This window comes from Girardinichthys multiradiatus, chromosome X (assembly GCF_021462225.1).
Source record: "Girardinichthys multiradiatus isolate DD_20200921_A chromosome X, DD_fGirMul_XY1, whole genome shotgun sequence".
Taxonomy (NCBI): domain Eukaryota; kingdom Metazoa; phylum Chordata; class Actinopteri; order Cyprinodontiformes; family Goodeidae; genus Girardinichthys; species Girardinichthys multiradiatus.
Genome location: NC_061817.1, coordinates 31,873,815 through 31,892,563, shown reverse-complemented (window position 1 = coordinate 31,892,563; position 18,749 = coordinate 31,873,815). Strand labels below are relative to the sequence as shown.

Below are 18,749 nucleotides of genomic sequence, written 5' to 3'. Positions count from 1 at the left end.
GTTTAATGCATTAAAGCAAATAGTCTTTCCACAACAAATTCTGAAATAATTATCACATATAGTCAGTACACCTGTTTATAATGCAACTGATCGGTAATAACTAACTATACACAGTATACTGTCATTTTTCCGTGTCCGTTGTTTTTTAGTATTTTTTATTTTAACCTATAAAAGCCTTTTGTATAAAGCTTTTACAGAGCCAACAAAACTGGTAGAAAGAACAAAAATGGCTTCTTGAGTGTTGTAACAATTTTATTGCTTGAAGCGTTGAAGGAGCAGGCAATGTTTAACATGTAGCACATTCAGATCTGTGTGTTCAGAGAGCAGTCCCAGGAAGATCAGGGTCTCTGATAGCAGGATTTACTGACAGCAGACAACGAGTAAAGGTCGTTAAAAGAAAAAACAGCAAAACCTAACAGGGGTCAGCCAGAGGGGGAAGGTATGAGGGGACAGCGCTTCCTGTATTTCAGTCTCCTCATTTTGGGGAGTCTGCTGACCACTTTCATCTGGTATACATTCAACAACAAGTAAGTTTCTTTTCTGCCTAAGCAGTACAAACAAGAATGAGGAACTTATGAGTTTGTTTGGTGTTGAGGGTCCGTTAGGTCATATAGAATCAAAGGCATGCTAGTGATATAATGAGAAGAGAAAACAAGAGAAACATGGCTTTATTTCTGTGAAGTGATTCATTGGTATTTTCTACAATTATGTTGTCTACTGAGTTAAAAGAAAAAAAAAACATTGACGCAATCTTACAGAAAACATAGTATCTGGTTTCTGTGAAAGCATCAGATAGTTACTATTTTGCTCAACCGTTTTTTTCTGTTGTCTATGAAAGAGAGTAAATCCATCTCCTGCAGTTTTAATAGAAATATATTCGGGTGTTTTATGACTAACTGCTGTTAACCTTAACACAAAAACAGAAAAACATATATATAGTTTTTTCTAAATTAGTAGCTTAATATTCTACAAATATTAAGCAATAAAATGATTCACTGGCTATTCTATATGTATATCTAACAGAGTGTTACACTTGGTAAAGGTTTATAGCAGTGGCGTCCAAACTATTTTCCACGTGACCTTAAATCAGCAAGTTGAAAGCAATCGCAGGCCACGGGAAAATATAAAAATTCTTTAAATTTAAGATGCAAAAATGGTCCTTGTTTTATTTTTTTTTAAACAACTACATATTAAATATGTTGAATGAAAAAAAAGTTCTTATTTTTAGAGAGAAGGGATCTAAAAATGATTGTAGATTGGAAACATAAAAAGGTGTCACACTTTTGCCGTACAAAAAATAATCATAAATCTTTCTAATTTTGTGGGGGCCAACTGTTTTCTTCTTTGTTAGTCTAGAAAAAGGTTTTTTCTGTGGTTAGCAATAAAAACGGAATATGGGTCCCTCACGCTTGCTGTATCCAGCCAGGTTTATTAAATAAGTGTGCCCAAGTCTGCTTTTGAGTAAAAGTTGTTGAAACTTTGTGGTCGTCTTACCATTAAATAAATAAAAAAATTTTAAAAAGCAAAAAATGTGGTTAAAAAAAGGTTAATACTTTGTGTTGTACCCAAGGACTTAACTTTGGGTCTAACATTGTGGGGATTAAGCGATCTGCCTATTTATTTATTTAATGAATCATTCTCTTATGTAAATTGAGTCAGGTTAATTTGGGGTTCCTGTAATAGAAACACAGCAATGCTTTTACTGTGATTTACTTAACCTTCCTGTTTTCTTTATATTTACTCTGCACCTTCTCTGTTCCACATCAGTTCAACAAGTAATAAAAGGCTTATTTTTAGGATTTTATTTTCTTACACAGTACCAAATTTTTTATATTTTTAGAGCAACATTATATTCATGAATGCTGCATCATGGTGTTTTGGGGGGTGTGGAACAGATTAATTGTATTTCAATTCACATAATAGGCACACTCATATGAACATATGAATAATTCCAGTTTAGAACTCTATCTCAGAACAAATTAAATTATAAAATAAAGGTACCACCAGGGACATAATTAGTCTTGAAACACTAGGGACTTTAGCTTAGGACCCTAAATAGTTTAGTTTTCATAAAACAGTGGCCCAGTTTATAAGTAATTTTAAGTTAGAAAAACATAGTACATGTACTAGTTTTTGCCTTGGCTGGGTTTTCATTGAATAGAAATTATTGTGAATCAAACAAAACTTTTACAATAATTTTACCTAGTTTTCTTTTTTTTGTTGTTAGTAGTTGAAGTGAAGGATAAAGAGAAATGGAGTCCAGGGTAAATGAGAAAAACATTTTGCTGAAGCAGATGTTGACAGATGTTGTGATATTTAGAAAAAACTTAATGTAATAAATAAAAACTTAAACTGAATTTCTGCTCAGTCTGACAAAAGTAATTCTTGAGCTGAGAGAAACTGTTTACTGTGGGTCAAATAAATGGGCTTCTTTTCGCATCGGCTAAATTACCTTTTAAATTTTTACTGTCATCACACTGTATCACTCCTGAAGCTCCATGGTCTTAATTTCTTACATTTCAAAAACGGAAACTGGAAAAAAGTTGATTTTCTTAAATCTTAGTCAAATGGTAACATCCTAAAAACACATTTCTTTATTTTAATTTTTGAGCATGTGAGTCTTTACTATCTAAAACTTTCTGTAGAGAAAAAAGTTGTTTAAAATATAACATAGAGCCTCATCCTGGACCTTTCTTGGACTCTCATCTTTTGTCCTGTTATCAGTACTAATATTACACTAATACACTAGTATTACAGTGTACATAAAACTGCATATATGTATTATCTTGAGTAAAACTGTATCCTTGTTTAATTAGTTTAGTTAATATTACATATTTATTGTATTATTCAGAGATGTAAAACAGTTATCTTATTAATGTTCCACCTGTGATTAAATGCTTTGATTTATTTCTTATTAATCCACCTTTAAACAACCCAGAGCTGGAATTTGAGAATAATGTTCAAAAGGACCTCACAAGAGTCTATGCATGTTTTCATCAGCAAAGGTGCATTGACTATTGCAATGCACTGCATGATGGAAAAAAATAGGGTTCTTTCAATCGGCTCCAACTGGTCCAGAACGCTGCTGCTAGAAGCTCAAAGAGAGGGTTTCTGCTGTTTCCTATCACCGGCAGGCCATGTAACTTTAACTGTAGCTCAGATGATGGTCCTTCTACTCTCTGTTCCTCATTATGATCCTGATGATGCTCATTAGAGTAAACATCCAGTTCATGTCTTGCTGGGTGAATAAGTGATTAACTGTAGCTTATAATTATTCCATTCTGAGTCAGCATTCAATTTTTCTGGCTAACTTCAGCCTGGGTTAAGCTGCTTTTCTCCCACCTGTTCCATGCACACACCCACCAGGATCCCACTGTCCGGTTGGCTCCTCGGCTGCTCTTAAATGAGCCATCTTCCCTATTGTAACCCTGTTCAGACAATCAATTTCACATGCTGTTGCGCAAATGGAATAAACAACGGGGAAATCTTTGGTGATTAGCAAGACACACTCAATAAAGGAGTGGTTCTGCAGGTGGGGACCACAGACCACTTCTCAGTACCTCTGCTTTCTGGCTGATGTTTTGGTCACTTTTGAATGTTGGTGGTGATTTCACACTCGTGGTAGCATGAGACGGACTCTACAACCCACACAAGTGGCTCAGGTAGTGCAGCTGTTGGGACCACAGAGCCATGGGTTTTCAACACTAAAACTCCGGTACATACTTTCCTGGAACCTTTCAAAATAAAGTGCATTAACCTTCTTCCAGCACAGCCAGGAAAGGGGGTAACTGCGGACTTCCTGTGGCGCCAATACCCAAATAAAAGCCCTACCTTTCCACAAGTCTTTCTCTTCCAGAGGGACCGGTCAGGAGGGAACAAAGCACGCTGAATGTCTTTTGCTGGCAAAAAGACATAAATTCAACTGGATCCAAGGACCGATCATTTGCAAAAGTTAAGTAGAATGAAATACTGTCTGTGTATCCGGTATTTTCATTCATGAACGGGGAAATTAAGGTGTAAGAGTTGCTTACATTTTCTCTTCGAGGCCCCACAGAAGCAAACGGTGTTTCGAGAGAAGCCGGTGGAGAAGCTGTTTCGACAAGCCGAGTCTGGAGGAAAGACGACGGCCGCAATCGTGTTTACGGTAACGAACAGCTGGTCACCTTCTGATCGGGAGAAACTGAGGAAGTTAGCGGGAAGCTAACCTTTGTTCACAGAACAAACGCACCTTCGGATCGGAAGAAACTGAAGAAGTTAGCGGGAAGCTAACTCTTTGTTCACGACGGATATCTTCTTCAAACTTCGCCCTTGGACAACATTCACTCAACAGGGTCAGAGGTTGGGTTTTGGGCAGATTAACAGATTGGTTTAGGATGAAATGATCTAAAGGTTTTCATGTTATGAAGTTTGAACCGTCACCTTAACGTGGTGGAGGGGTTTGAGTGCTCAAATGATCCTAGAGGCTATGTTGTCTGGGGCCTAAATGCCCCTGGTAGGGTCTCCCATGGCAAACAGGTTCACCACAACGGACCGGAACATTACCCCCATTACTGCGGCAGCCGCACCGATCCGTCTGTCGATCTCCCGCTTCATTCTTCCCTCTCTCGTGAACAAGACCCCGAGATACTTAAACTCCTCCACTTGAGGCAGGAACTCCCCTCCAACCTGAAGAGGACAAGCCACCCTTTTCCGGTCGAGTACCATGGCCTCGGACTTGGAGGAGCTGATCCTCATCCCAGCCGCTTCACACTCGGCTGCGAACCGCCACAGCGCATGCTGTAGGTCTTGGCTAGAGGGGGCCAGCAGGACCACGTCATCTGCAAAAAGAAGAGACGAACTCCACTGGTCCCCAAACCAGACCCCCTCCGGCCCTTGGCTGCATCTAGAAATCCTGTCCATAAAAGTTATGAACAGGACCGGTGACAAAGGGCAGCCCTGCCGGAGTCCAACATGCACCGGGAACAGGTCCGACTTATTGCCGGCAATGCGGACCAAACTCCTGCTCCGCTCGTACAGGGACCGGATGGCCCCTAATAAAGGGCCCCCGATTCCATACTCCTGGAGCACCCCCCACAGGGCATCATGAGGGACACAGTCGAATGCCTTCTCCAGGTCCACAAAACACATGTGAACCGGTTGGGCAAACTCCCATGAACCCTCGAGCACCCTGTAGAGGGTATAGAGCTGGTCCAGTGTTCCACGGCCGGGACGAAAACCACACTGCTCCTCCTGAAGCCGAGGTTCGACTATCGGTCGGACTCTCCTCTCCAATACCCTGGCGTAGGCCTTACCAGGGAGGCTGAGGAGTGTGATCCCCCTGTAGTTGGACACACCCTCCGGTCCCCCTTCTTATGAAGTCCAGAGGCACTGTCCCTGACCGCCACGCAATGTTGAAGAGGTGTGTCAACCATGACAGCCCTACGACATCCAGAGACTTGAGGTACTCAGGGCGGATCTCATCCACCCCCGAAGCCTTGCCACCGCGGAGCTTTTTAACCACCTCGGTGACTTCAGCCTGGGTGATGAAAGAGTCTAACCCTGAGTCCCCATCCTCTGTTTCCACCACGGAATGCGTGATGGCAGGATTGAGGAGATCCTCGAAGTACTCCTTCCACCACCCGGGAGACTGCAGTCGAGGTCTGCAGTCTCCCACCCCCACTATAAACAGTGTTGGCGAAGCACTGCTTCCCCCTCCTGAGGCGCCGGACGGTTTGCCAGAATCGCTTCGAGGCCAACCGGTAGTCCTTCTCCATGGCCTCACGGAACTCCTCCCAGGCCCGAGTTTTTGCCTCTGCCACAGCCCGGGCCGCAGCACGCTTGGCCTCACGGTACCCGTCAGCCACCTCAGGAGTCCTACAAGACAACCACAGCCGATAGGACTCCTTCTTCAGTTTCACAGCATCCCTTACTGCCGGTGTCCCCCACCGGGTTCTGGGATTGCCGCCGCGACAGGCACCGCAGACCTTACGGCCGCAGCTATGGGCAGCAGCATCGACAATAGATGCGGAGAACATGGTCCACTTGGACTCTATGTCTCCAACATCCCCCGGGATCTGGTCGAAGCTCTCCCGGAGTCCAAATATTTAAATGCAATGTTTATTTATATAACTGCGGTGCTGTGAGTTATCATGACCCCACAGAATTTTTACAAATAACCAAATTCTGCACTTTATCATCAGGAAGTAGAACACCGCCACCTCACCTTCTGTTTTAACTGAAGTCTTCTGTTAATTGATAAGTAGGTTTATTATATACCTTCCTTATGAATGTTAAGAAATGTCATCCAGCACATAACGGCATTAGCATTTACGCTTTTCAGCTATTGTAATTCTGGTAATTCAGCCTGTAATTTTACATTTTAGTTTCTGACTTTTCTGAAATATGATTTGAGAAAAAAAATTATTTAGACAATATTAAAGAAATGTAATATCTTTTATTGTTTGTGGGGTGAGTAGTAGGCTATCTAGAACAATAGTTCTAGGTGTATTTGTAAATTTAAAGCCACCACTCACCAACATGAAAGTGAGTCAGCATGAAGCATTCCGATTTTATTGAGCCAAGAATTGTTTAACTAGTTGGCCGAGGCAAAGCTACTTTTTAGGCCTGAAGTTTGCGGCAATCTTTCTGCAGCCTAGGCTGCTAAAGCGAATGTAGACTACAATGAAAGAAAATCACACTTTTTAATGTGACATTATTTGGTTCATTGCCAGTGCTATGTTAATGCAGTTGTGCGTCTGTTTATCACAGAATCCAATCATTCTGGACCTGACTGCATCCTTATGCAAAAAAACAACTGAGGAGAGACACGAGAGACATCGTCCTTCTTAAGTTTTACGTTTCTGCAATGCTATATTAATCTTAATGATTGGCCAATATTTAAATCAGTCTCTCTCTCTCTCTCTCTCTCTCTCACACACACACACACACAAATGTACATACAGGTCCTTCTCAAAATATTAGCATATTGTGATAAAGTTCATTATTTTCCATAATGTCATTATGAAAATTTTACATTCATATATGTTAGATTCATTGCACACTAACTGAAATATTTCAGGTATTTTATTGTCTTAATACAGATGATTTTTGCATACAGCTCATGAAAACCCAAAATTCCTATCTCACAAAATTAGCATATTTCATCCGACCAATAAAAGAAAAGTGTTTTTAATACAAAAAAACGTCAACCTTCAAATAATCATGTACAGTTATGCACTTAATACTTGGTCGGGAATCCTTTTGCAGAAATGACTGCTTCAATGCGGCGTGGCATGGAGGCAATCAGCCTGTGGCACTGAGGTCTTATGGAGGCCCAGGATGCTTCGATAGCGGCCTTTAGCTCATCCAGAGTGTTGGGTCTTGAGTCTCTCAACGTTCTCTTCACAATATCCCACAGATTCTCTATGGGGTTCAGGTCAGGAGAGTTGGCAGGCCAATTGAGCACAGTGATACCATGGTCAGTAAACCATTTACCAGTGGTTTTGGTACTGTGAGCAGGTGCCAGGTCGTGCTGAAAAATGAAATCTTCATCTCCATAAAGCTTTTCAGCATATGGAAGCAAGAAGTGCTCCAAAATCTCCTGATAGCTAGCTGCATTGACCCTGCCCTTGATAAAACACAGTGGACCAACACCAGCAGCTGACATGGCACCCCAGACCATCACTGACTGTGGGTACTTGACACTGGACTTCTGGCATTTTGGCATTTCCTTCTCCCCAGTCTTCCTCCAGACTCTGGCACCTTGATTTCCGAATGACATGCAGAATTTGCTTTCATCCGAAAAAAGTACTTTGGACCAATGAGCAACAGTCCAGTGCTGCTTCTCTGTAACCCAGGACTGGGGAATGTGGCACCTGTAGCCCATTTCCTGCACACGCCTGTGCACGGTGGCTCTGGATGTTTCTACTCCAGACTCAGTCCACTGGTTCCGCAGGTCCCCCAAGGTCTGGAATCGGCCCTTCTCCACAATCTTCCTCAGGGTCCGGTCACCTCTTCTCGTTATGCAGCGTTTTCTGCCACACTTTTTCCTTCCCACAGACTTCCCACTGAGGTGCCTTGATACAGCACTCTGGGAACAGCCTATTCGTTCAGAAATTTCTTTCTGTGTCTTACCCTCTTGCTTGAGGGTGTCAATAGTGGCCTTCTGGACAGCAGTCAGGTCGGCAGTCTTACCCATGATTGGGGTTTGGAGTGATGAACCAGGCTGGGAGTTTTAAAGGCCTCAGGAATCTTTTGCAGGTGTTTAGAGTTAACTCGTTGATTCAGATGATTAGGTTCATAGCTCGTTTAGAGAGCCTTTTAATGATATGCTAATTTTGTGAGATAGGAATTTTGGGTTTTCATGAGCTGTATGCCAAAATCATCCGTATTAAGACAATGAAAGACCTGAAATATTTCAGTTAGTGTGCAATGAATCTAAAATATATGAATGTTAAATTTTCATCATGACATTATGGAAAATTATGAACTTTATCACAATATGCTAATTTTTTGAGAAGGACCTGTATACAGAGTTCAGGAGTTCAAAGTTCATTAGCAATTTAGCTACATTTCTCCTTTTTGACTGTGTAGGTTCACAATTCATTGAGTACTACTCTTGGAAAAGTTAGCATCTGATCCATTATTTCTCATCTCTGTTCCTTCTCTTTTTTTCCTCCCTGAAACACATAGCAACACCCAATATGATGAACGCTGCTTTAAAATTCATTACTGTGATAAGGTGTTGGATTATACCTTTTTGTAGTGTTAATAAATTACACTTGGAAGTATTTAATGTGTCCGCTCTTACTTATTCCCATTAACTAACTGCATGGATTAAGGTGTGCAGTTTTAAAGAGTTCTACAGTTGGTATACACATTGTAACGGCCGAAAAGGTGTGCGTTATTGAATGTTATGGGCCGGTCTGGTATTAAATGCCAGGCCCGTTGTATTTTTTTCTTTTTTGGTCCCCTGGTTTTCAGCATATGAAAATAACAGATTTTCAGAGTGAAACTGTTCAAAGTAGAAACTTTTATTTATATTTGGAAAACTTTAAATTCTTTTTTTCCCATTTATATACAGCTGGCACCGACCTCTGAAAAAAGATCCTGAAATTAAAAGCAGTGACTCATGTACAGATTGCAGGTGAGAACACATTGTTTAAGCTAATCGTTTCATGGCTTGTTTGTTCCTGTTATAATCCAAGGTCATGTCAGTATAACATATTTTACTGCATGTACGGATGTACTTTGTACCACAGGGAGGAAAAACACATAATAGAACTCTGCTCTGCCTCCCGGACACAAGAAAATCAAAAAGTCAAGTAAGAAAGTCCCCTCAAAGATTTGTGTTAGTAGTTTTACATTTTCTTTTGTTTCCAGAAAACCTTGCCTCAAACAGTTGTACATAAACAGTACCCTTCTCACCCATTAGTACCCTTGGTAAATGTGAGAGAATTTAAGTACACCCTTTCATCAAACTTTTTGACAGGTGGGTGGGACTTCCGGTGAGGGCGGGATTTCCGGTGGGGGCCATATGGGCGCCATGTGGGCAGGAGGTCACGTGGTCAAGCAGGTGGTGTGTCCAAGGGGGCGTAACAGTGGATGCTGATTGGTTGTCGTCATTAGGGGCAATACCTTAAATGAGTCAATTAAAACACAGGGGTGTGTTTGTTATAAATAGAACAAGACAAATATGGTATTATCGGAAACTGTTTGGCATCAGCACCAATTAAAAATAGAGGGGGTGTGTTTGTAAGCATCGTTAAACCTTGAATAACCCAATGAAAACAATAGGGCGTGCCTTAGTGTTTACTTTAAATACAGAGATAAAACTCTGCACTTTACATGCAGCATTCGTTGGAAAAAAAGAACACCCGTTCAACAATGACTAGAGTTAAGAGAGTTTATCGTCAAGCGGAGGAGAAACGCAACGCGTGCCAAGATGATGATGATGAACAAGCAACTGCATCATATACTTCCTCAACGGAGATACCTATCGGAATTCCCGTCGTGACATACTCTACCGATGATGAGGATCCAAAATCAACTTCAACAACCATGGTTGAAAATCAGACCTCGGTTCGGCCAAGAGGTATGTCAGTTCTGTGCGAAACCCCAGTGACCGTCTACCAGTATTCATCCCGTGAATTGAATGCTCCTAAGAAATCAACATACTACATCTGCAGGGTACAAAGACCCCCGTTCAAGACTCTGCAGGAAGAATGGTCTTTGGAGCCATATGGCCTGGTTGGCAGCTGGGGTTATATTTTCATGTATGAAATAGGAGAGCTTTGCCTGTATCAATTGGATCAAGAAGAGGTATTTAATGGATCACTGGCTCTGTGTACACTCACCCACAGCGACTGGGCTGTGTTAAAGCTTGCAATCCCGCACCTTAATGATAGCCCTGAAACAGTCTCAAGGCAGGAGAGGGAGGAAGAAGAAGAAGAAGAAAATGAACTGTCTCCTCGACCTGTAAAACGGGCGAGAATGTTTCATATACCATCCGATGTTGAAATAGCTGAGAGAGAACCTCTCTTTAGCGCAGTGTGGGGGTCAAAAACCACAGCAAATGGCCGCTGGTCTTTTCGGGCAAGCAGACGCAGGAACAACCGGACGAGTCCCTCAGATCTGTTTGTGTTGGAGGCTTTCAATCAAGACTGCGGCGTATTCAAGACAATGCTGGCTCTGCCGTTTGAAGCTTGGGCAGAGAAGATGAGTGAAATTGGACATCGTCTTTCCGACCTTTTCCAAAAGTCACGAAGTTGGATCGATGTCATGTCAGTGAAAAAAAACGCTGACGTTTCCTGTTTTACGTTTAGAACGAACCCTCTTCTGAGGACACGCCCCTTCCTATGATATATATACGGGGGGATAACTGCAAGCTCACAGACACTGAGAATCGTATCATGAGAATGAGTGGACCGACACCATACAGGGATCTCTACAACCACCGAGCAGAGATCCACTTCTCTCCTGAGCACGATGAAAGCTTCAACATTGGACCATATCATCCGCCTTCCCCTGACCTCTTCTCACCATCCACCTCAACATCCTCATTCTCAGAGAACCACTACAGTCCTGCATCACCTACAGGATACAACATGAAATATCTACCGCTTTCTCCAGACCTCTGCTCACCATCACCGCTATTCATGGCTGAGTCTGTAGACGCGAATGTCCTGCCTGAAGACATGAAGGTGGTCGTGGAGGAGGAGGTAGCCACCGGCTACTCACCCTCTACCGAAGCCCCTACACAAACCCTGGAACCGATGGAGGACCCTCAGCCTTCAGCAGAGGATGAGAGTAACCAGGAGGACGAAATTGACGGTTGGTTCTCAACCACCCTCATCAATACGGTGAAAACAGCGATACTTCATTTATTCAACATAACCTCTTTGAACTATCTCAGAGAAACCTGCTATGGATGTATAACGAACCACCCAAGCCAGCGTCAACACCATTGCCTGGAGGTACTGGGGGAGGATTATTACCAAGTCAACTTTCAACGCATCGTACGACGACTCGTAACCCCCAAACTCATTCCTGCTATTCAGAATCTTCTGGTACTTCGAAGCATACAAGCGGATGACTTCAGAGTGAAGACGATTGCCAAGACGGTTTTATATGAACTGAAATCGGTACAAGGCATCCACAGTGCAATAGCGCACGTTTATGATCGCATGGTCGATGAGAAACATCTCAAACAACTTAACTCTGTTTCAGAGTGCTATGGACTGACAAACTGATCTCACATGTTTGATGACTTGTTGTTGTATCATTTTTTTTTTTAGTATTCCAGTACTTTAGTTAATCTGCATTATATGATTTTTCTTCTTTTTTCTTTTTTACTATTAAATACAATTAAAGTAGGAACCTTTCCCAAAAAGTGTTGTTTAAAAAGCTAGTAGTGTTTGAATTCATCTGCATTTTATCTGATTTTGTTTTCTGGTTGTTTTTTGTTTATATTAAATAAAAAAAATAAAATAAAAAAAAATAAGGATAAATCTACCCTCCTGTGTGTTTTTTCTCATTATTTAACAAGTAATCGGCAGAGTGAGCATAAGGCAGAGATGGCAGGAAGACGGCTGATGAAGAAAGTATATTATAGCCCTTCAAATCCGGGAAGTTTTGGGGGTGTAGATAGGCTGAGGAGGGTTATGCAAGATGAAACGGGAAAGAAGGTTGCGGTTGAAAAAGTTAAAGATTTTTTATCAGGAGAAGATACCTATACTCTACATAAACCTGCAAGAATAAAGTTCCCGAGAAACAGAGTTTTTGTCACCAGACCATTGAGGCAGTTCCAGGCTGATCTCTGTGACATGCAAGCTCTGGCCATGGAAAATGATGGTTATAATTATTTATTAACAGTCATTGACATCTTTTCAAAAAGGGCGTATGTACGAGTTTTGAAGAGGAAAACAGCCGCTGAGGTGGTAAAGGCATTTGAATCAGTTTTTACAGAAAGTCAGATCCCCAAAAAACTTCAGACTGATGCCGGTAAAGAATTTTTTAACAAGAAATTTAAAGTTTTAATGGAGAAACACGGTATTGAACATTTTGCCACAGCGAGTGAAGCAAAAGCTTCAGTGGTCGAGAGATTTAACCGCACATTAAAAACAAGGATGTGGAGATATTTTACAGCTAACAATACCCGGCGGTACGTCGATGTACTGCAAAACCTAGCTAGAAGCTACAACCATTCCTACCACTCCAGCATTAAAATGAGCCCTATGGAAGTGACCCCAGAAAATGCCTTTCAAGTGTTTCAGAATCTGTATGATGTCAAGTCCAACAGATATTGCAAGGACTCAGTGACAACGTTTAAACAAGGGGATCTTGTCATAAAATCCAAGGTCCGTGGAGTGTTTGACAAAAAATACGAACAGAGTTTTACGGATGAAGTGTTTACAGTGTATGACCGGATACCCCGTTCTCCTCCTGTATACAAACTCAAAGATTTGGATGGAGAACCTATCGAGGGTTCCTTTTACGCTGAGGAACTTCAAAAAGTAAAAATATTTAACGACAAGATGTATCAAGTGGAAAAAATATTAAAACGACGTACGGTCAAGGGAGTCAAACAGGTTTTTGCAAGCTGGAAAAACTGGCCTGAGAAATTCAACAGTTGGATCAAGTTTGATGAACTTCGAAACGTATAAAAAAGGTTTGCACTAAACCTCACAGTTGACACAGCATCATGAACCGTCAGGTAGAGGATGATGGCTTTTACGTTACTCTTCCATCTAATGCTAGCATGGAAGTGTTTAAAAATAATACCAGTTCAAGTTTCCGTGTAAATTTAGCTCAACATATTGATTTAGAAGGCCAATGGATGGTTGCATTAGCCGAGATTTCATACCCTCATACATGGCATAATTTACCGGATTATGATGCCTACTTTGAATGGAGGAAGGTTGGTGATGTGGAGATCAATACGCAAAGGATCAGAAGTGGCTACTATAACAGCGTTGTTCAACTCGAGACAGAGATGGAAATGTTTTTCAAAAAATTGAAATCGGGTTTACGCATTAAATTCAGCAAAGTTCAAAAGAGATTTGCATTTCAAGCAAATAGTCCGTATGAAATACGCTTCTTCAGCACTCTAGCTTATATGATGGGCGTGAAACCAGGGGAATGGATTCATGTTTCTGAACCAAAACTGGCTCCTTTTCCGGCGGATATAAAGGCTGGTTTCTATCACCTATACTGTTACAGCGACGTGGTCAGCCCACAAATAGTAGGCGACACTTTTGCACCTTTACTGCGGACCGTCAAAGTACAAGGCACATTCAGTGATATGATTACTCAGACGTTTAACCCAGCCCACTACCTTCCAGTCTCCAGAAGACATATTGAAAATATCAATATAGAAATTAAATCGGACCAAAACGTTCCTGTAAATTTCGTCTATGGAAAGACCGTCATAAGACTACACTTCAGACCGGTGATATCACAACGTAGCCTGAGATAAATTTTATTTGTATAAACTATTCCAGAGATATGTATATAACCTCTAAGATTGATTGGTTATCATTCATATTACGCTGGTCATTCAACACTGCATCAAGCAGGCAAGAGAGAACATGGCACATCTAAGTCTGAGACGTGATCCAAATCGCTTTGTAAATTACTATGTAAGTCAATCAGGCGGTAATCTGCCAGGGTTTTATGGGGCCCCGGTCATGTACGGACGCGGAATTGGATCATTATTTTCAAAATTATTCCGCTTCGTATCCCCTCTGGTTAAAAAAGGATTTGCAATTGCAAAACCCCATCTTAAAACGACTGCATCAAATATCGCTTCGGATGTCATCGGTAGAGCCGTGAGTAAAATGAGTGGTTCTACACACATCGACGGTCAAGAAGGTTCAGGAATTATGGTTTTATCCAAAAGACCCAGAACAAGACCCCCTGGTGATCATTTAAGGACAGTTAAAAAACAATGACAAACGCGAAAAAGGAGATCAGTCGCAGCTGACAAACGAAGAGGAAGGAAGTCATACGCAAGTTTTGATATATTTAAATAATGGCTCTTTTACATAACAAATCATCAGAGTGCACGCTGGCAGAGTTGGACTTATTTTCTGCCCCGATGACGCAGCTATCGATCGAAGATAAAATTTACACCGAGATCCAGCCTTTATCAGCAATCACTGATGGAGGGCCGATCGAGTTTTTCATTCCGGGAGACGGAGAAAAGTATCTGGATCTCAACGATACGCTGTTGCATCTCAGAGTGAAAATTACTAACGAGAATGGAACAAACCTGCCAGATGATGCACCTGTAGGGCTCATCAACTACCCGTTAAACACCATCTTCAGTCAGTGTGACGTCACTCTCGGAGATCGAATGATTTCACAATCCAGCGCTACACATCCATATAGAGCCATGATTGAGACATTGTTAAACTTTTCTGAGGATTCTTTAAAAACCCAGTTTAGCTCCGGTCTTTTTTATAAAGACACTGCAGGTGCTCTGAACTCTATTGTTACAACTAACGGCCCTAACCAAGGTCTTAACAGCAGAGCAGGCTTTACGGCAAATTCCAGGGAGGTACATCTCCTAGGCCCCCTGCATGCAGACATATTTTTCTGCGAGAGACTTCTTTTAAACTCTGTTGACCTTAAATTAAACTTACAAGAGCCAACGATGCCTTTTGTCTCATGGCCGCAAGAGACTCCACTTACAAACTCAGGATATTAGGAGCATCTCTTTTTATCAAAAAAGTTACTGTCTCTCCAGCTGTACGACTGGGGCACGCTTCAGCTTTAATGAAAGCAAATGCTCTGTATCCACTTTCACGTGTGAATGTAAAAACATATTCCATCCCTGAAAATTCAAGGGTATGCAACCAAGAGAATCTTTTCTTAGGCATCTTTCCCAAGTATGTGGTGATTGCGTTACTGGATCATGACGCTTTTACAGGAACACGCAATCTCAATCCGTTTGACTTTAATCATTTTGATATGGAATATTTAGCTTTGTGTAAGGATGGCAGACAAATTCCTGCTAAAGCCTTCCAGCCAAATTTTAACCAAGGTCATTCAGTGAGAGAGTATTACAACTTGTTTACGGCTACAGGACGACATCTAAAAGATCTTCCACTGAGTATATCACGTCAGGAATTTAATCAAGGATACTCTCTATTCACATTTAATCTTAACCCGGGTGAGGACACAGATGCTCTATCTCCAGTTTCCAGTGGGAATTTAAGATTGGAAATGCGCTTCAGAAACCCGTTGCCATATACCACCACGCTGATCATCTACGCTTGTTATGATTCTATTTTAGAGATTGATTCAAAGAGGCGTGTGCTGGTGGATTATTATTAATCTAATCAGGCATGAATAATCATGAAATTGAGAGCCTGATCTGCTGGGAGATTTGTTTTGCGGTGTGTGGCCGTGCGACCAGCTGCCGCTGCTAGCTGACAAATTCCCAGGGCCGGCCTACTTTATCGTGAATACACATCCTTCACACATGCCGGGGGAACACTGGCTAGCTCTGACATTGGATGAGAATGGTCAATCCAGCTTTTTTGACTCTTATGGATTCTCTCCGGATTTCGAGTTCTACCCGTCAAGCATCGTAACATTTTTAGAAGACAGATCCTCAAAAATATTGTATCATAATAATCAGCTTCAAAACACTCTGTCCACTGTGTGCGGTCACCATTGCATTTTTTATCTATGTCATAGAGCGTGCGGATTATCAATGCAGCAAGTGTTGTCGAAATACACCGGAGATGTGATTAAGAATGATTTAATGGTATCTAACTTTGTGAAAAAATATCAGAAATGTGTCATTAATCAAAGTTGTACATTTTATACTCACGGAACATGCTCTTTGGAGATGTTTCTGGATTGTTATGGAATTTTAAATGTCTTATTTTTTTTTCATTGTTTGTTTTTTTTTTCTTCTTATGATTTAATATTTGTGTAATGATATCATATGTTAGTGTGTGAAGTAGAGAACGAAGTTAGACTTGAAAAATATAATCAATAAATATTTTATTGAATAAAAGAAATAGACTACATGTTTCATTTTTCTTATAACGGTTTATGGTGAAAATGTAATCCATCGGGGTGGTAGTGTCGTCTTACGAAGAGACCTTTTTGATCTCCCATCAGCATTTTTTGGATCTTCCAGCTCAGATCTCGACCAGTAGGGAGAATGAGTTATCTGCCTTCTTCTTCTTTTTCTTCTCTGCTTAACGCTGGGGGGTGTACCCCCATTTTCAATCGATGTACCCTCTGTTTTGAAACGTCTATATTCTTCACGAGCATAAGGGTTAATGACTGAAGATATAGGTATGTTTACTTCTGACATGGAGTGTAGAAAATCAGACCATCCTCGGGTTTGTGATGCTCCAGATTTTTTAAACGGAAGCATGAGATTTTTCAACAAATCAATCATGTGGGACCCCTTTATAATATTTCCGTTAAATACAAATTCACCTCGCGAAGTCCAACTCTCACTTCTTTCGGATAATTTCTTCAAAATGTACTCGGCATTTTTACGATTGTGTTTAGGAAGGCTTTTCAGTACTTCCGTAAGAACCTGATCCTTAGGGGCCTCGTCCTGCCCTGGGCCTTGTTTTTCTTGGGACCGCTCATGTTCAGGAACCTCTGTGTCACGCTGCAGCGTTAAACTGACCCGCTGTTTTTCTTCTTTGACACCTTGCTTAAGTAAAGTCAGATACCTCTGGAGAAGAGCATCGTATCTCTTGATTTTTTCATAAGAAGTCAAACCCGGCTCGTTTAATATCGCTCTCATTTCAGCATCCAAATTCTCCTCCGCCGTCTGTCTGATGGACGTGTCTGACTGGGTCAGACGCTTGAATTGATGAGGGGAAATGAGAAACATCTTCTGCGATGTTCTGAGAGACATTATCTCCTGATGATTCCACCCACTAGATCACCGATCAAGGGTGCAAGAGCCGTTAAGATGGGGAGAATAAAAACCACCTCGTTGCTTTTTGAGAGCCAACTGTTTAGTTTTTATCCCGGTTCTTTTATCACCCAACAATCTGATGATATTTCTTTGTTTCTTCAATTGTCGGTGTTGAGAGGGTGATAGTTTAATGTTACCTTTTAGGATATTCAGTGCAATCTCGCACAGAGCCTGAATAAAGTCGGGAGAGCAGTGTGCGAGAATATCTTTACGTTTCTGTGGACAGGCCTGGTACAAAGCTCTGAATAATGGTAAATTCCTTTTTATACACGCTGACATGATGACTTACTTTGTTCTGGGTACGTACACAGCAGGCCACTGCTGAGGAAGTATCCCCGTTCTCAGTCTGAAATGTTCTGGGCAGGTAGGCGTAAAATCGATGATTAAATATCCATGAGCTTCTCTCGTTGCGTCTTCAAAACTCTCCAAGAAGAGACCCTTTTGAGATGGAAACATTTGGCGGGCCAGTATATTCAGCTGGAGTTTATCTCTCGGGTTCTTAAACAACACCATATAATTACAGTTCAAACTAATAGTGCGACTGAACTTTCCCTGATGAAAAACATTCTGAGTCAACATCATAACACTCATATTACGATGGTGACGAAACTGGGTAAAGACCTTCATCACGTTTTCATCATCTGAGGCTTGAGCAATAACATCGTCTAGAATAATCAGATGATTCTGATCAGGAGGAAACATGTTTTCATCTTCAAAAGAATGAGGCAATCCTTCCACAAAGGTAATATTTTTATTCATCTTCTGCAATTCAACATACATGGGTTGAAAAGATGTGTAAATCCATACAATATTTTCTGGAACAATATCCATGACATGATTACAGTTTTGTAAAATACTTTTTACAAAGAAAGTTTTCCCGCAGCCGCTGGGTCCAACTATCATACATGAGAAAGGGGCTCTAAATCTAGGATCAAAATCAATCTCCTGTAAATCCATGTGACTTTTTATTTTATTTCTTCTTCAACTCTAATAACCGAAAGGCAGAGTTGTCCCGTCAGAAAAAAGACGTCTCTTATCATACACCAGTCGAAACTTTTTAAGAAATGTCGCGTTTGTCAAACGGAATCTCTTTTTATCCCTCCTGATCGTGTGCTGGGGGATTTCAATGACACCCTCACTTGACCCCTGTAAGTAGCCCTCGACCAGCCCTTTGATGCTGTCAAAATTGACCCTCTCGCTGCATTCATGCGTCTGAGTGATGCCTTTAGCACGTATCATTACATTTTTACGGTTTTTGGTCTGGTATGCATAACTCTTGGGTCCTGTCGATGCAAACTCCGAAATGCTGTCA

At 41.3% G+C, this 18,749-nt stretch overlaps 1 protein-coding gene across 6 annotated transcripts in view; it reads left to right on the top strand.

The window, feature by feature from the left end:
• The first annotated feature begins 307 nt into the window (after nucleotides 1-307).
• Nucleotides 308-18,749, top strand: part of LOC124862361 (alpha-2,8-sialyltransferase 8F-like) — a 40,755-nt gene continuing 22,313 nt past the window's right edge. For 2 of the 6 annotated variants that reach the window (XM_047356229.1, XM_047356226.1), the window contains exons 1-3: nucleotides 309-527; nucleotides 9,062-9,124; nucleotides 9,240-9,302. In XM_047356229.1, the coding sequence (XP_047212185.1) occupies nucleotides 442-527; nucleotides 9,062-9,124; nucleotides 9,240-9,302 (212 nt within the window). In that variant the 5' untranslated portion in view covers nucleotides 309-441. Of the gene's footprint in view, nucleotides 528-9,061; nucleotides 9,125-9,239; nucleotides 9,303-18,749 lie in introns of all 6 variants that reach the window. The other 4 variants (XM_047356230.1, XM_047356228.1, XM_047356227.1 and 1 more) reach the window with 3 other exon arrangements.